Raw genomic sequence first — 19,342 nt, 5'->3', positions numbered from 1 at the left:
TTCCCAATAGAGAAACTTGGGAGTTGTAAAAATCAAAAATAATTCTGATCATTTTCACAGAATAAAAACACCCATGTTTTTGATGTTAAAAGTAGATCAGTGCCTCCCTAGAGGAGACAGGCGAGCAGATACACCCGAGTTCTGGCTGACTTAGTTCTGTCACATTCTCTTACTGTTTTCATCCAATACAGAAAAGCAACAAAAACCCTCCTGTGTCAAAGATGGAGTTTTTAGTTTGATACAGACAGACAGAGACAAGCCCCAGTGCTGAACAGAGCCCATCAACTACACTTAGATTCTCAACATCTTCACTCAGTTCAGCTTGGCTCAGTTTCTTCCCTGTACTCCTGTCAAGAAAAATTCCTCAATTTGTCCTCTAAGTTCCTAAAACCCAAGGTTTCCCTGAGGAAGGGCCTGCCTCAGGAACCCTCTGATGTATCTGAAGGCAAACAACATTGTCTGGTCATTGGGGCTGTTGCCCCACCATCAATTCCTGGAAGAAGCAACTGGCAGGCAGAAAAGGAGAGAATTTAGTGATGTGGGCAGCCAGCCAGCCACATCAAGAACTGCAAACCCCCATTTTTACAAAGCCTAATGGCTCACATGGGAATATCAGCTGCTGCAAGACAGATTTCTAGACTCTGCAGTGCTTTCTAGCAAGCCTGGGTTGATACCAGAATGCATGGCATTTTATTCAGTATTTAGTGACTATATAGCAACACTAAAAAGCCAACATGTTTTTGGATAACAGTGTTTTTCTATTAGTAAGAAAACTCCCATGCAGCTGTGGTGTGAAATTTCCACTTAAAAAGAAAATGTGATCTTTCAAAAACAAGTTAATTCTAAGTGACTGGCATGAGTATGGAATGGATCACCCCCTCCCCACACTCCATCCAGCTTTCCTCTTATTCTGGTTCTAGTTTCAAAGCCTTTGGGCCTTCTATTCTCAGTGATGATAAAGTCTACATTGTTGTCTGCCAACTAAACTCCATTCAGGCCTCATAATACATCACATAATAGACACGGGATTAAGTTGTTAGCTGGCTTTTCTTTCAACTGCCATTCATCAAACAAATAGCACTTTGAGGAAGGAAACCTATTTTCCCAGCTGCAGCATGCACAATTTAGTTATCCACATTGCTGAGATTTACAGTTTACTCTCTCAAAAGATGACAAATTATTATGTAGAGTCATTAAGTCAGTTTTCATTCAAATCAACTGGATGCTTCCTGCTCTCCTCCAGGTACTTGCTGTGGTGGGGGGAGCACTCATACACATCCAGCAGACCTGAGCTGCACTCAAACCTAAACGACACATCCAGTGTGATTTTTCCTAAAATGTATAAATATTCCTTTTTACTGTTTCTCCTCTCTCTATTAACCTGTGTGTAACTACCTGCTCTCACCAGCTGAAAGCTCACCTTTGTGCAGGTCTGCACACACCTAGAGAAAGAACTAGATATTATTTTTCCTTATATATCGTGTAACAAAGTGACTGAATTTTCCTTATAAATACTTTCATGCCAGAGTCCATAAAAATCTACTCATAGTTAGCAATGGCTAGACCCTGCCTCCTCCTCTGGAGATACTGCTGGGCATATTAGCACATGTAAATATAGGTTTAAAGTTGGAAAATGATGTTGCTGCTAGGGAAGTGGATACTCCCTGGGCTGGTCCCTTGATAAAATGCTGGTTTAATCTAATGTAATTTTAAACTAAATCCGACTGACTGAGTTTGAGGTCAGGAGAAAGATAGAGAGCGCCTGAATATAAGTTCCACCAGGCACAAATGTGGTCCAGGGGACAGAGGTGAATGAGAATGCTGGAATATGGCCCACGTGATTCTCTCACCCATAAAATGGTTTGCCCTTATTTTGCAACCCAGTGGGCCAGTGTAAATAGCCCTCAGCGAACCAAGATGAGTACAACCAGGTATAGCCTATCTGATATATAGCTGGGAGTCAGATAGCTAGTTCTGTATTTATTTAAACATTCTGGGCAATTTCATGCAACACAAATTATTTTCTGGAAGGAGAAATTATTGATGCAACATTTCTGTTGACAAAAGCAGCAATTAGTTTAAGAGATGCTTTGAAACGCTGCTCCTAAGTCTATGGCATTGTCAGTGACAGCTTGTTTTGCAGCAAGGATACCTGCTGAAGCACAGGGAATGAATTATACACATCCCCCCTTGGTACTTTTCTTTTTGCCTGCCCATGTGACAGCACGAACCCCGAGCTGTGCTCACTCTCATGCACAAATAATTTAATCTGTGGCTTTACACATCTCTGTGTGAATGAGATTAAGACACAATTTTTCTTAGGGAATGTTTTCATGGAATGTCATATATGCCATTTACTAACCATTCACCTGAAGGATGTGGGTCTGATACAGCTCTTCATAGCCGTAGGCATGACAGGTGTAATTGCCCATGTGAATAGTTGTTACCTTGGTGATGTAGAGGGAATCGTCTTCTCCAAAGTCCTGCATGGAACAAAAGGCAAGAAAGGTGCCTTATTATTTAGTAACAATATTTTAAACATTACATGAATGGAGACTACCTGTTCAGTGGTTTTGATAGCATCACAGCCTGGAGACACAGCTTGAATTTTGAACAGTAGGTTTTAAAGTTCATAAATCAACATGCAGAGAGAAAATGAGCAGCGATTTAAGAGTAAAGCAAAGCAACTTATCTGAGCGTAAGAACTTTTGTGCTGGTGGCTAACAAGGTGCTCTTTGCACATGAAAAAGATGGCAGTCTCCAGCTGTTTAATTTATGGGGGAATTTAATATCTACCTGTTAACCCCAGACACATAAAATGCTAATGTTTGGGTGGGTGAAGGTTTCCTTTATCTGTGCTGGTTCTTAGAAAATGCACTGCAACTTTCAGACTTGATGAGAAAGAACTGAAACTGTTTGTCACTTCTCAGATAATAACCTAGTCAGGAGACAAAGCAGAAGACAAAAAGCCTCTTCTCAAAGAAACCTGTTTAGATCTGTAACTACTTAACAAGTATCTTTCTTTGTCACCATCATCTTCCTAGATCTGCTCTTGCATTACTTCAATTTTTGATTATAGATGGGGAGGATACGAGCTAGTAGGAATATTTTGGCACTTGAATATGTTGTCCAAGTGCCCTGCTTAGGATTTAATCTCATTTATTTATTTATTTATTTCAATATTTATTTATCAAATTATAGCTAGCAGTACCACAGCACTGATGGGTATATGATGCCACTTCTCTTGTTACTCGGCTAACCTTCAGACTTTTGCAGCTCTAGAGTGTTTGTATTTCTATGCACTCCCTGGAGGATACATTTAAAAACAGGTCATGAGCTTAAAGAATGATTTTTCTGTCATCATCTCCATGTGTAAAGCATGCTAAATTGACTTCTTTGCATAACCTTACTGCAAAATCTTGGGAAAAGTCAACTTTGAATCAGGGTGGCACAAAGCCAGTACAATTGCATTTCCTTGTGAAAACTAAAGGACTTGTTTTGAAAGCTCCAATGGGCAGCTGGAAGCCAAACTGCAGCCTGGGGTGTGTGTGGGAAGCTCCTCCATGAAGTGCTGCCTGCTGCCACCCTTGTGACACAGACAGCAGCATCTGTGGTCAGGAGGTGACAGCTCATCACTGCATCTGCCAGCATGAACTGACCAGGATGGACAGCCTAAACAGGAATGTCACTTGGCTCTGCTGGTTGGGAGTCAAGAACTTGGGTCCTAATTTCTTTGTGCAGAAGAAAGGCTCCATGCATAGAGGTGCTGATGTTGCTCCCTTCCTTTCTTCACCTATGACAGCTCCAACATTAGAGGGAACCGACCTCATCCACACTGCTGCTGCCAACCCCTGCCAGGTGCTCAGAAATGACAAATGGGGTTGTTTGATCATTGGATAGGCTGATATCTAAACTGAAACCATTTGGGGATCCTTACATCTCACTTTTCCTGCCTCTTCAGAGTGTATTTGCTTTGCAGTTTGAACCTTTCCTTTCCAGCCACCACACTTTGAACATTTTTGGAAGGAAGCTGCAGCAGATGTGCACTACCAGCTGGCACCCTTCAAGAGAAGCACAAAGCAGCCCATCTCTTACAGTGTGGATTGATCTGGCACAACTTCTGCCAGCTCTTGAATCTTCTCCATAAACTTCTGTCTGCCACTAGAGAAGGGTCTTCATGCCTTTCTTCTCAGCGGCAGGTCAGCCCTGGCAGGGGAGGGAATTTTGGGAATTTGCCTGTTTTTTTAATGTTTTAATGCAGATTGAGAGTGAGCACCAAGAAATACAGAGTTTACAGGCAGGACAACAACCCTTCCCAAATCACCTGAGAGAGCACAGACATAACCATAACCTGGTTCTGCTGACTGTGCTGCTCAAATGGACAAATGTATGAACAATTATAAAGAATCAGAGTAAATCCAGAGATCATTTGAAATCCATTCTCTATAATCAAGAGCATCTCAGATATTACTGCAACCTTGGTGTCAGACAGATTTGGCATCTACACTATGGGATAAGCTGGTTGAGCTGTCCAATAGATTATTACAAGCATCTGCTCAAAAATCCCCATTTCAAGTATTTGCCTGTTTTCTGGTCAGTTAGATCTTTCCTGATGGAAAGCAAAGATGCATGAGTAACTGCAAATAGAGAAGATATCAACCCTGTTCAAATGATATTTGCATGAGATAGAGAAAATGCTTGCAGTGGAGGGGACTTAATAACAATTTTTAAAAGTTAAAAGAAACTTGAATTGAGTTTTGATCAATAAAAGCAGGATGGCTACTTTTATGGAATGATTTATAAGGAGTTGTGGAAAACAGGACAATAAAATCTTCTCTATTTAAATCTGTTGCTTCCTTTAAGATATCTCAGAAAAATATTCTGAATGCTTGGTTTGTGCTCTGTAATTGTCTTTTTATGGACGATCTGTTTTTTCCAATGCATACAAATGTATTAATATAAGTAAAGACCCTCACAAAACCAAACTGATGCAAGACTATAGTATTATTCTGTTCCTCTCCAAATGTGTTTTTCTTGTAAAGAGCAGCTTGTATTGGTAAAAGCAAGGTTTATGACTTTTAAAAACTATTTTCTGACTCTAGTGCTCAAACAAAGTTATCAAAGATGATTTAGGTTAGCACCATGTCATTTATGTCAGGCATGGAAGGAAGTTATCAGCCCTGTATTAAACCACACAGTAAATTCATCTAAGGATACAATGTTATTAAGAATGAAAAGTGTTAGATGTGGGAAGGAAAAAGTGATTACGAAATTAATGGTTTGATACCGAACCTTTAGTTGCTACAAAAAGGAGACTGAATTCTCTAACAAATTAATGACTCTTTCTGTGTGTTTATTGCAGCTCATGGTTTCTCCTTGTGTTTCCCTGTGGATATAATTAGTACATTAGGATTTCACAGTTACATTTTATATCTATGGATGAATTCTTATGCACCAGCACTTTCTGTGTGTATTTCATAAGGGTATATTTGGAAGTGCTGTAAAAACCTAAGCCCTGGAGCATTAGGAAATGATGAGTCTTTGATTCCTTAATAGCCTCGAACTTTACATCTTACACTCCTGGCAGTCAGGAGTGCTGAGGTGCAGCAGAAAGCTGTGGGATATATTTGGGATATATCCCACACCCCTCCGTGCTGCACTGCCTGTGGAAGCTCTGAGTAGCTGCTCAGCTGCACCTCTGGCCACTGCCCCTGTACTCACAGGGTGGAAGTTAGCACTGACAGCTGCTGAGCTGCTGCTCTGGTTTGCTGGGAAGTGGATGGGGTGGGAAGAATTCACAGTGAGAAAAGGTAGAGGAAACATTTTCACGTGCTTTGACTTTATGTTGGATGGCTTTTGCTTGTAAAGCCAGTTTTCCAAGTCACCATGAGCCTGAAAGCAGAGTGACATCTGTAAAACTGATGTAATTTAATTCTCTTCCCCAAACTATCTCACCTTTAAATCTGAGTGTTTCAGGGGTGTCCAGGAAGGTCAGTAAGTGCTGCAAACCCCAGAGAGCTGGGACTGCCCTACTCTGCCCCCCATAATATCCACAGTGAACTGAAAGCATTTAAACATACCAACCTATAAAAAAGAATAGGCAACCACGAGAAAGGCAAGAAAGTAACTTCTGAAACATGGTTTTCCTCATTTACCACTGAAGGTGAATTTTCATAAAATCATAGAATCATGGAATGGTTTAGGTTGGAAGGGACCTGAAAGCCCATCCAGTTCCAGCCCCGCTGTCATGGCCAGGGACACCTTCCACTAGACCAGGTTGCTTCAAGCCCAATCCAACTTGGCCTTGAACACTTCCAGGGATCAGGTGTCCTGGAATGCATGTGAGTGCCCAGGGATGGGGTGTCCCACAATTTTCTTGTGAAGAGAAAGAAACAGAAGTGATGAAACTAGAGGCAGAACCCATCTAACCCAACAAAGTGTGGAGCTTTTCATCAAAACAGTCAGACAAGGACAGGCTGTTCATCACCTCTATTTTATGAATTTCATTATAAAATAATGTTACACATCCTGATAAAAAAATAAAATTCAGCAAGCTATGCTTATAATTTTTCATAATTGATAAGGTTGACTAGTGGCAGCTGACAAATTGACTTATCCAGCAGTTTGTCTCATGTTTTCTCTCCCTTTTTCAAATAAAATGTTCTTTGCCCTTCACGAGCTTCTTTCAAGTCTTGCAGCTACCCTTCAAATAAAGGACTGATTAAATCACCTCAGAACATATTTTAACTTTTCAAGATTAAAAAAACTGCACTACCTTGCATTTTACATTGCTAACAGCCCAATAATCTATAAAATATTATAAAAAGGTTGCTACTCACACAGTCAATTTCAAAAAATAACAAAGCAGATCCTAGAAAATGTATATATATCTTTTCTTTGGTATTGTATTTCCTTTCCATCACTACTGATTACCCAAGGCATCGGTCTCTCCAAATACAAGATTTTTCATATTTATTTATCCCACTCCCATTCTAATGCATTCCCTGGCCATGCACCCTGCCTGAGCTCAGAGACACCATGCTTACAGATGTGTAAAACATTGCATATCACTTGTAAATCTTGTTCACATTCTGTCTCAAGTGAATTCCAATCTGTGATTGTTACACCACAAATCCCCTGCTCTGAAGGAAGGAGCTGGAGGAGAGGAGCCACATTAACCCTGGATGGCAATACCAGAGGGTGCAGGGCACCCACTTTCTTTTGCCAGTTTCAGATGCTTTTTCATGAAGCTTTCTAACATATCTTGGGGTTGTACCAACATTTAAAACCCTTTAGATTTTTGGCAAAGTTTCTTGTTTTCCAGGAAGTCTGAAGAGGAATTAGCACAGAGTAGATTCAGGCTTATTATTTTTTAGGTCAATTTCCAGTTACTTGAGAAAGAAACCTACATTTGCCTTATAGCTATAGACAGGAAGAAGGAACAGAAAAGCCAATCCCAGTGACACAAAGCCAGAGAATCCCCCATCTCCCCAGCTACTGGGGAGACACACTGACACCTGTGACCCCTCACTATGGCACTCTGGGGTACACACCCCATGGCCCATGTGATTTAAACCTACACAGTGATTTTAAACCATCCCACTCAGACACTGAATGCTCCTAATATACATTGGGGGTGAGTCCCAAACACATTGGCTACCCCTCACCATCCTGGTCTAAAAGTGTTCACAGCAGAAATAATGTCAGAGGGAATGAAGTTCCCTGAGTGGTTTCTTCTCTTAGGAGAAGATTTTCTTCCTGACTACTATTAATACTCCGACTAATCATAAGCAGTTCACTCCACTTTTAAACCCTTCCCCAAGCCCAGGGAAGCTGGAGATGTTCCCTATGTGCTTTCAGTGCCTCCTGTCAAACCCAGTCCTGGTAACTGGGCTAGCTGGTGTCACTGGTTTTCCCCTAGAATCACAGAATGGTTTACATTGGAAGGCACTTTTAAGCTCATTTGTTCCAGTCTCTGCCATGGGAAGGAAGATTTTCCACTGGATCAGGCTATTCCAAGCCTTGTCCAACCTGGCCTTGAATACTTCCAGATGAAGGAAAACACCATCCTGATTTCACAGTCACCAGCACAGGAACTAAGATGTATTAACTAGTTCACATTAAAAGAGCTTTCTGGATCCTCAGAGTCCTAGAAATATCTCTCTGATAATGTTTACAGGATTTTAAAACGAAATGTACCCAAGCATTTAATGAGATTATTATTATGCAAAATCTACAACAATGGCTATCACTTTGGTAATGATTTCTCCTCACTAATCAAATGTCTCTGATCTTTTTTCACAATAGATTCATGAGTGATTCATATAAAAATAATAAAAACTAAATTAGTCATGGGCTCTTAAATCACTTTCTTTGGTGCTTTTAATAATTCATTTTCAGAGACAAGCTGAGAACTTATGCTTCATTAATATTATTTGTTCTTGGTTTTACACATGCTATCACTTTAGTCATTTACATGGAGAAAAATTCAGCCTTAAGCAAATGCCAGAAAACTATTGCAAACACAGCCTGATGGGACATTAATTTATCTTCTCTTGTTTTTCTGCTCAAAGAATTTATCACAACATAAGACTTTGCTGGTGAAACAAAAAAGTTTTTTGCTTGAACATATGGAAATGAACTTTTTAGATGTGTAATTATAATGTAGACCAAAAAAGTGGGTGAGTTTTATATCCTGAGAAATTCAGAGACAACATGAAGAGGCAAATCAGTGGTAGGTACATCCCTCCAAAAATGCAAGTGGATACAATTTCTGTGATCTTCCTTATGGCAAAATGCGAGACTATATATTCTGAAAATGCTGCCAGTACTCTGAAAATACTGTCAGTAGTAATTTTCCACTTAGCCTCTACTTTAGATCCTGCAAAGACATAAGAAACTACAACCAATTTCTTAAACTTGGCTTTGAAATAGAAAAAACTTGGCTCTAAACATGCAACTTTGTGTAATTTGCTCCCATCACTGTATGACTGCAGCATCTAGGATGGCTCAGGGTCTGATCATTTTAAACCCCCAAATTCTATTAGCAGGGTGTTAATGGGATTATTCACACATGATCTTTTTATTATTTAACAGTGAAACTACATTAAAACCATAAGCACGAATACATTGCCTTCATACAGATGGTTTTAATGAGAAAATTAATCCCAGTGACTTGCACTTTCCAGACTGGCCATTTGCTTTGGGTTTCAAATATTATACATGGAAAATGGACGTTCCATGAATATACATGAATATACATGAAACGTGTATCAAGGCAGGTGGTAGGCACAGATCTCATAAGGGCCATGAGATATACAAGGAGGTGACTTTTCAGGCGCACAGGTGGATGGGGAAAATGAGCAATCAGCAATGATGTCTGGAGTCTTGTACTTGTCCCTGGATGGGAAGTTTTGGGAGAGCAAGGACATGCCATTCTACCTGGCACTGGCAGAAATGGAGAACTCTGTATTTCAACAATCTGTTATGAAAAGCTTATTTTAGAGCTAATGATCTAAGGCCAACTTGAGTTAAAGAGTACATATTAAAAAGAAATGAGTAATTAAAGATACTCCTGAGCTGATGCCATAGCTACCTGCATTACACTTAGCAATTCACCAAATTCTTATCCATCTGTACACTATAATGTTTGTTTTCTTATGGTAATCTTCTCTTCTCTGTTGTTTGTGTATTCTTTCACCACACTTCTGTTTATAAATGTTATCAATTTATCTGTGTTTCTCTGGAGATAATGTCAAATCATGGAAAACAATACCCTATAAATAATATATAAATACATTTGACTCCATGAGGAGTTTATTTTATTTTCAAATTGAGGAATGCTTTCATAATCACATATTTGGGAAAACATATTGCTTGTTCCTAGGAGGCAAAAGTATATTATTTTGAAAGATGATATATTTTAACCACTTCGCTCTTTGTAGTCAGAAATAAATTTACCAGTTTCAGCTACATTATAGTTATTTTCTGCATGAGAAAAGTTGATGTGACTTTTTAAAGTAGAGCTGCAAAGGGAGTTCTAATGGATAAATAATATGGATGGGTAATTTATGCAGAAATAATATTTTATGCTAAAAGCAATCTCAAATGTTTGCAAGAGAAATCATTTAATTACATGTACCTTTAGGATGGCTCCTTTGCAATAGCTATGTGACAACTCATTAACAGAGCTTCTTGCAGACAGGACAAGACAAATTATTACTAGTTGCCTATGAAAGCTTCTGATTAAGAGAGCAATGAAAAATTATTAATATCTTGCTGCCAATCAAGATATCACATAAAAATGATTTAACCAATGCACTTAAACAACTGAGCTTTGTAGTAACCTTCAATCTTTCCATTCTGTGCAAATTTAGGATTATCTAGGTTTTTGTTGACTGTCTTTGTCACCTCCAGTAGTAACCTGGAACACAGTCAGCCTTCTCAGATCACATTTGTCTCAAATCCAGAGAGAATAAAGCCACACAGGACTTTTCAGTGTTGTCTCTCCTGTGCTGCTCTCACACCTAGCTGGAAGGATTCTGTTTTTTCCAGACTTGAGCTTCTACTTTCATCTGACTTCTTGAATTAGCATTTAGAAGAGAAAGAGTTTAATTGAAATATAATAGCAGGATTTTTCCAAGTGTGTGTCTATCTTGTAGGTCCGTATGTGATTACCATTGTGCCAAGAGCAGGGAGGATTTTCTTGAAGTTAAAAAGGTACAATTAATCTCCTGTTGCACTTCCAATTAGCCAAATTGCCAGCCTTATTGTGAAAAGCAGAAATGCAATCGAGTTTCTGCTTGAGGCGTACTAAAAGAAAACTGAAGTAATTTAATTAACTGCCTTCAAGTACATTAAGAAGCACACTGCCTTTACTTTCCTGCTGTCAATGCCTTTAAATAGATTATTGTTTAGTATAAGCTTCTGTACCCACTAAAGGCTGAAGCTTTGAACTGTCCACTGCCACCCCCTGAACTGAGCTGTTGGGCACACATGGCTGCACATATTGCATATTGAATTTTCACATTTCACATTTGCAAAGCAAATGTGGGAGCTACCTCCATTGTACAAGCAAGCATCAACCCCAAACACAAGGGTGTTCACACTGCAGATGAACATGGTTCATGTTTCACAACTACAGGACTTAAAATACTTGTGTTAAACTGACCTGGACAAGCTTGAGAAGTGGGCCCATGGGAATCTCCTGAGGATAATAAGACCAAGTGCAAGGTGCTGCACCTGGGTCAGGACAACTCGTGGTACCAATACAGGCTGGGGATGAATGATCAAGAGCAGCCCAGCTGAGAAGTATTTGGGGGTGCTGGTGGGTGAGAGGCTGTACACAAGTCAGCAATGTGCACTGGCAGCCCAGAAGTCTAATCATATCCTGTGCTGCATCCAAAGCAGCATGGGCAGCAGGGTGAGGAAGGGAATTCTGCCTCTCTGCTCTGGATCTCTGCATCCAGCCCTGGGGTCCTCAGACCTCTTGGAGCAAGTCCAGAGAAGGGCTGCCAAGATGATTAGAGGGCTGGAGCACCTCTCCTGTGAGGAAAAGCTGAGAGAACTGGGATTGTTCAGCCTGGAAAAGAGGTCTTCAGGCTGATCTAATTGTAATTTTCCAGAACCTGAAGGGAGCCTACATGGAAGGTGGAGAGGGACTATTTATGAGGGCATGGAGTGACAGGACAAGGAGAATTGATTCAAAGTAAAAGAGAGTAGGTTTAGACTAGATATTAGTCAAAAATTCTCTGTTGTGAGGGTAGTGAGGCACTGGCATTGGCTGCCCAGAGTAGTTGTGGATTCTCCATCCCTGTAAGTGTTCAAGGCCAGGTTGGATGAGGCTCTGAGCAACTGGGTCTTGTGAAAGTTGTCTCTGCCCATGGCAGGAGGTTTGAAAGTAGATGATCTTTAAGGTCCCTTCCAACCCAAACCATTCTATGATTCTGTGACTCCGTGATAAATAAATAGACTGGATTTACCAGCTGAGAGACCACCCCTTCATCCCAGCTACCAACAAATGATTCAGATATGCAGGTGACTATCCCCAGTAGCCTGAGAAGGGGCATACCTTAGCTCAAGCATCCTACAAAACACCCATAGTGGAAGAGGGGAAATAAAAAATGGCAATCCTCAAGTTGTGTCACCTCAAGCAATCAGACCAGAATACAGATGGCATTGATATATACCAAACATAAAAAAAACTCTAAACAGTTTATTTAAAAATGAAAAAGGTGTGGAGGTGTTCATTAGACTAAAAAAAGTTGATGTGCACTAGTAGCAGGTGTTACATGACAAGGTGAGAGAGGTCACAAACTGACAGGTGAAACATTGAAATTGAGGCATAAATCCTGTTTTTTCTCCTTGTAAGAATCTCAGAGTGCTCTTTTGATATAGTTTCTCAGTGATATACTAGTTCAAACAGATCAAAAAGTGATTTTTTTTTCTTCTGTGTTACACTCCATGAGGGTGTTGAATCATTCAGGAGCCAGTCACCTTTTGTGCAAGGACGTAACTCTGCCTCTTAGTACAGAATAACCAATGAGAAAGAGAATTACTCAAATTTCAAATGAGAAATCCACTTAGGCCAGTGCTAAATTAGGGAGGAACTGTGATTTCAGTCTGAAAATGTACTCAAAATTCTGCTTAAAATAGTAGGAGGTGCAAGTGAAACCTCAGAGCCAAGTGCTATCTGTCCTTCAAGGAAGTGTTTCTACTCCAATTTTTGGACTGTTATTTTATATCCAGTTCACACATGAACTTTAATCTTTTAAGATTAATGTCATCATAGCCAAAATTTCATAAAAGTACTGGAATTTTTATTATTTTTGACCAAAAAATTCTAGGATTGCTCTTGAGCCTCCAGGGGTTCTGCTGCATTTCAATGTCATGCTCAAAGCAGTGACAAGAAATGCATTTTAACAGGATAATACTTGCTTTAATGAAAAGAAAAAGATGTTTAGATGGTTTCAATTACTGAGATTGTGCACACAGCAATCATCTATTCAGGATGCACATGATTTTCCTGCTAAGGTAGAGTCAACAAATAAAGTACTGTGATGCTGTGTCTATTTCTGTCCCACGTGCTGTAATTTTCATGTTTTAATGCAGAAGAAGAAACCAAAGATTTTTCCCATTTCAGCAATCCTGGATACACAACAATTTAGGTAGCTACAGTACTGACTGTAACAACTCTGAACTGAGTGGCTATCAAATTAACAAGAGCTGAACAAAAATATAAATCAACTCTTGCTGTAGTGTAATTAAAATAAAACCTGATTTACCATGTACTTTAATGCAAAGAGAAATGAAATACAGACCATATTTTTGTACACTACTTTCCACTCTCTCCATAATTAAATGTTATTAAATAAATGAGTAACTTTATACCATCATTCAGGTACTGTCTTTACTACCAACTATGACTCACAGATCAGACCAGCACTATGAATTAAAAGAGATTCATCTTCCTTCCTGCGAGGGCATTGCCACACCCTGCTGAATAATCCCATTTTTAAACTGCTCATCAGAAATAGCAGCCAAGGAATGAGAGAGGGAAATTGGCTGAAAGGCAAGTGAACCAGGAGGAACAGAAATAAAAATGCATTATTTGATTCAGAGAGAGGAGAGATTCATTGCCAACCACAAATGTATTGTTGCACGCTCTCAACAAACCTGTTCCTTTGTACTGGGAAAGACATCCCCGAGGAGCTAACAGTCTGCAGAGCTGCTTTCCCCTGAGTTTCCAGGGTGGGGTCTGTGGACCACAGGTTGCACCAATGGAAGGAGCAACCAGGGATGAAGTGCCCATGCTATTTAAGTGCTGGGTGACTACAGTACTGAGTTAGAATTTCATACAACATATTCCAAGTACTCCTGCTCTACACTGCATATATGCTGAGACATATTCACATGTAACCTACCTACCATGCCAGCTTCCAGTTTTCCATAATAACCACATAAAACATGTACCCTTATAACTATAATCTCTCAAATGAGGCCATATTCAACATCCTAAACAGAAAACAACACGAGAAACTCAGGACGTACATTGATGTCCTCCAAGTCGAGGAAGTTGAGGACGACACCGTTGCGCTTCCAGATGATGGGAGGCCGCAGTGCCCCGCGGATGCTGCACGTCAGAACGGTGCTGAGGCCAACAGTGATGGTGGTGACAGTGACCCTCTGGTCCTCCGGCAGGCTCAGCTGAACCACCTCTGCAAAAGGCAAAGTAATAGGAATAAGACCAGATACCACACAGAGAAGCTGTTCCTCTTCTCCTCCCTCTGTCTTCTTTCTTTCTCATTCCAGGAATAACTTTGGAGGATTTTGGCAAGGAGGTGGAATATCTATGCTATAAAAATCCACCATAAACAATAGAGCCAAGTAAGAGACAAATTGCATCTGCCACAATCAAACTCACTGCATCCCCTTCCCAAGGCATCTAGCAGTAGCTGTGGCATCAGGGCACTAAGATGGTCCCCTGGCCAACCTGGCTGTAGTAGTTTATACACAGCAGTCAGCAACAGGAGGAAAAGGAGAACAAGCTCTCCAGCTTGAGATCATCTGGGTTTGTTTCTCTAGGGAACTCTTGCCAAGGTCCTTTGAAAAGGCACAGGAATGAGTCAGGTTTGTACCTTGAAGAAGAAGAATTAAGGTCAGACTGTTGTCACTGAAATATAGATGAACTCATCTTTAAATTGCCCAAGAACTGGAAGTCACCAAGCATGAAAACTTCTTTACCAAACACAGCCACATATGGCATCTGAGATACAGAAGTCTAAAAAAAAAAACTTTCTTGTATTTCACTTACTTTTTAAGAACCTCAACAGTTATTTTTACTTACATGTGACACACAAAAGAAGCACCTGAGGCAGCAGACCACAGAAACCCACACCATATCACCTTGTTTCCATCTGCACAATGCTCATGAGATGTGGCTGCAACTTTTGCCACATGTGGCCACACAGATAGGTCAGAAATGTGATACCAGAACTACCTTGGGTGCAGGTTGCCATTACTGAGCATTATGGCAGCACTGAGCCAACAACCAGGCAATCAGGCCACTTTGTCTAAGCTGCTGTAGTCACAACTTTATAATTCACATGATGGGTTTTGCTTCCTATCATTTCCAGGCTCTGCAATAAGAAAACTATATTGCATGTAAATGATTAAAACTAAATGGCCCATTGAGAGGAATGGGGAAATGTTCACAGCACTTTGGTGTCACATTGCTTCAGCCAACCCCAAAACTTGGGCTGGGGAATGAAACACCTTCTTCCAGCCCCAAGACTTTTCTTTCTGCATGTCCACTGGTAATAACTATAGCAAAACAGGGATCCAAGAGATTGACACTGCCTCAACCAAGGATATGTGCTTTGGGAAAAAACACTTCAAGCAGTGTTGACTCTACAAAATAACATATGGGGACCAGGTTAGTCCCTCACATCAGCTGACAAGTTACCTGCTCACTTGCTTCTCAACTCCATCATTACGCTGTGCACAAGATCTGTGTGCACAAGATCACTTACTGGGAAGATCTCAATGCCATGTGCATTTTCTTCCAGTCCTCTGAAGAAGTGCTGACTTTCAGTGAATCTGAATGCTCATTTTTATCATGTCAGTTCACAGATTAAAATGTGATATTGCCTTAAAAGTTAACAGCTTTGGTGGGAAAATCTTGTATTCATTTGTGGAATGGCACAATGGAAATGCTTGGAATAAAAATGAAAAAAACCCCAGTATCTACTTTTGCAAACACCATTTTCCATCTCTTCACATATCATCTAATTGAAAAATTGCTTTAACATCTCTTGAGTAGTAAATCTCTTAAATCTGCTCACTGAAATATTCAGTCTATTTCAGCAGCCTTGGGCAGCCTGGACAGACTCAGTGCTCTGGTCCAGCAGTTGACTGTGAACAACTAGTGCAAAACCTGCTTGTGCAGATGTACTCTAACAGCTCTGCACCTCTTCTGCTTCTTCCACCTAAGCATGAATTTAATGTGCCACAAAGTGTATTGACCACTGTGGATCCAAGACTGACCTTGGGCTGCAAAGATCCATATGGCATTGCTGTGTCTGCCAGCAGTGAGCATTACTCCCACTTAAAATTCCCAATGCTATTTAGGAAGAGTACAAGCTGTTTTAAATAAAAGGTAGCTATAGTTTTGATAGATGCTGATCAAAAATAGGAATGTTTGACCAACATTGTGCTAGTATTTGTGTTGCAGTGGTTCCCAGAGGCATTACATGAGAAGAGGGACTGACAGGCCGACCATGAAGCAGCTTCTACACTTTAAAATTCAAAAAGGGAGATGAAGTAAGACTGGGAAGGAGAACATTAAGTGCCCAAGGTCACTGAGCAGGTTAGCAGCAAAGCCAGAAGGAAACAACACATCATTAAATCACACTGCCCTCAGGTACCTGCTGGAAGATATCAGGGATGTGGCAAGTCAGGGGCACAGACAGCAGCCCATAGGAGAGGAGGTGCCCCATAGAACCATTGAATGGTTTGGAAGTGATCTGAAAGCCCACCCAGTTCCATCCCCACTGCCATGGGCAAGGACACCTTCCACTAGACCAGGTTGCTCAGAGCTCCATCCAACCTGGCCTGGAACACTTCCAGGGATGGGGTGTCCATCCCACTACCTTTATCCAGCTGCCTGAAGCATGTAAACAGCACAGAGGGGCTAATAATGCAGTTATTTCCTGCATAATAAAGAGCTCCTTTTTATGAATAAAATATTTGGAGTGCACTTGACAGGATAAAGAACTGATAATTACAGTAATTTGTAGCATGGAGTAGGGCTAATGAGGACATCTTTTCTTGAGGAGAAATGAAATAGAGGACCATTCATTTACAAGAGAATTGTTTTTTCATCTTACTGCTGTTTTCCTTAATTCCCTCTGCTGTTTTTCATGCTGCCTTGAGTTCCCTGGCTCATGCTGGGCTCCCATAAGCTCCCTTTTCTTGAGTGCTTTGTTGCAGTAGAATTTAAGACTCCCTGCCCATCTTCCAAACAACTGCTAAACAGGCTTTGGCTTTTCATTTTTAGAGGCACAGCAATGAAAAATACATTAACTTTTAATTAAGAAGACACCTTGCACATCTGCCATTCTTAGATGAACCATATGAGGCCAAGAGATGACTTTTTTACGTTAAAGCATGTAATTATCATAGACCACTGTAACAATACAAACACACTCCTTTTTAGAGTCCTTCTACGGGGTATATTTGAGACCATCTTATTACCAGTACATTTGAATGTCTCTTATTAACATCTAAAAGCATTTCTACTAATACATTTTTTTTGTATGGTTTCAGTCATTGTTTTGCTGTTATCAATAGAAAAGATTTCCTTATGCAACCATATTGGGGAGGAAATGGGATTCCCTAAGAGGATGGGAGGGCTGGGATTTTTAAAAACCTTCTATAAAAACCTCAGAATCTTGTACCTAAGTTATAGAGCTTAGACAGACTGATGCCATTGGTTTATGTGCACAAATTATTCAAGTCACCACAATGATTTTGTGTAGAGCTTCTAGATTAAGTATTGAACACTGTTCTTTTTATTTTAAAAAACCTTTAGGAGATAAAAGGATTTTTACCATGGGTATAAAACTGAACAAATGGGCAATATTCAAAGGGTGCTCACTTGCAGAACACAAGTTGTAATGGAATTTGGTCTTAAAATTACGCAATTTTATGTTCATTTGGAAATTCTGCAGGATGATGCATGCAAACAATATTTCTGCATTCCATGGATTCAACCAGTATGTGCCTTTGCAGATCATAGTTATCAATTCATGTCAAACCTGGTATTATTCTCTGGGATTTCAGTTGAAGCAACTCCTCGGTTTATTCTAGTTGGAAATAAATAAAGGTTCCTGCCAACTACTCTGCCATCAGTGAGTTGCTGTTGTCAGAGAATGGGATGCTATAATTTTTCACTCAAATTTTAATGGTTCAAGACACGGGTAAAGCCTTCATAATGATTACCTTTAAGAAGGAGGTGGTGTAAGCATGCCTCTGTGTACCAGAGAGCCAGGAGTAATCTTTCATCAGGTAGATGAAAGACACCAAATGTGGCCAAAATCAAGCTCAGTGAAAGGCAGCCAGGACACCACAAGCTCTCCTTCAGTATCAGCAGCAGCTCAGTGCCTGAACACTACCTGCATGTCAGGGGTTGGTGCTGAGAGGTTATTCAGGGCAAGGATCACTCTGTCCTGCTGTTCCCACCCTTCCTACCTGCTATGATATTCAGTCTGAAGCACTGTGCACCTTTGGTGACCCAGCTGTAGCCATCCTGATGTTCTTACATCAAATTTCTTGCAATACCAGGTCCCACAGTGACATGTGAGAATGTGAAGCCTTACTAATTCCTTTTCTTGTAAAAAAATGTCAAGATATTGTTGAACATTTTCCTCTGTCCCTCCTCTCCAATGTTATTTAAGGTGCTAAGCTGGAGTTACACTGCACCTTCACAAGCTCTGCATACTAATGCAGTAGGTATTACTTGTTGTGCTGGTTTATCGTGGAAATCTTTTTCTCTGCTGTCATTTGCAGCCCGCCAAAGGCAATCATAATTTCACAATGAAGACATGTATAATTGAGGTCATTACAGGGAGCAACCTGGAACGAACATCTATGGAGAAAACCTCATTGATGTAGCATCGCGTGGAGATAATTTACATAGTGATGTTGTGTCCCTGCCTTTGCTCGTGCTGCATTACCTACAAAAACAGATTTCACATTTTAAAAAGTGCTTAATATCACTAATTAGATCTCTTCCCTTAAATATAAAGAAAATATACATTTTCATGCATTGCTGCCAATTTTAATCATTGTCACAGTTGTTCATGGATATCTTGCCTTGCTAAGACATTGTAGAATCACAGAATGATTTGGTTTGGAAGAGACCTTAAAGATCATCTCATTCTAATCCCCTGCCATGGGCAGGGACATCTTTCACTAGACCAGGTTGCTCAGAGCCCCATTCAGCCTGGCCTTGAACGCTTCCAGGAATGGAATAACCACAGTTTCTTTGGGCAATCCATGCCAGTGCCTCACCACCCTCACAGGGAAGAATTTCTTCCTAATATCTAACCTGCTCTGGCTCAATTGCTTAGATTCTGCTTAGGAGGCAAGGCCTTGTTTGATGTAAAGGGAGAATGACTTTCAAAGAAAGTCTCCAGCACTGATTCTTGCCCTCAAATTAATGCTCCTGAGCAGAGAGACCTGTTCTTTGTGAACTGAAGCATGGGTAATGCAGCCCTAAATACATCGTGCTTCTCCAGCAGTGGTTCAAGTCAGGGTTGATTTAATGGGATGGAAACTTTAG

The 19,342-nt window shown here is 40.4% G+C and overlaps 1 protein-coding gene across 1 annotated transcript in view; it reads right to left on the bottom strand.

The window, feature by feature from the left end:
- Positions 1–14,216, bottom strand: part of FSTL4 (follistatin-like 4) — a gene marked incomplete at its 5' end in the record, with an annotated part of 37,588 nt that extends 23,372 nt beyond the window's left edge. The window contains 2 exons of the mRNA XM_009084442.1: positions 2,363–2,483; positions 14,050–14,216. Coding sequence (XP_009082690.1) covers positions 2,363–2,483; positions 14,050–14,216 — 288 coding nt within the window. The remainder of the gene's footprint in view (positions 1–2,362; positions 2,484–14,049) is intronic.
- Between the last annotated feature and the right edge of the window lie 5,126 nt (positions 14,217–19,342).

The sequence above is a fragment of the Acanthisitta chloris genome, unplaced genomic scaffold, assembly GCF_000695815.1.
Source record: "Acanthisitta chloris isolate BGI_N310 unplaced genomic scaffold, ASM69581v1 scaffold17961, whole genome shotgun sequence".
Taxonomy (NCBI): Eukaryota; Metazoa; Chordata; class Aves; order Passeriformes; family Acanthisittidae; genus Acanthisitta; species Acanthisitta chloris.
The sequence above is the reverse complement of the archived record's forward strand: the minus strand, read 5'-3'. Positions and strand labels throughout refer to the sequence as shown.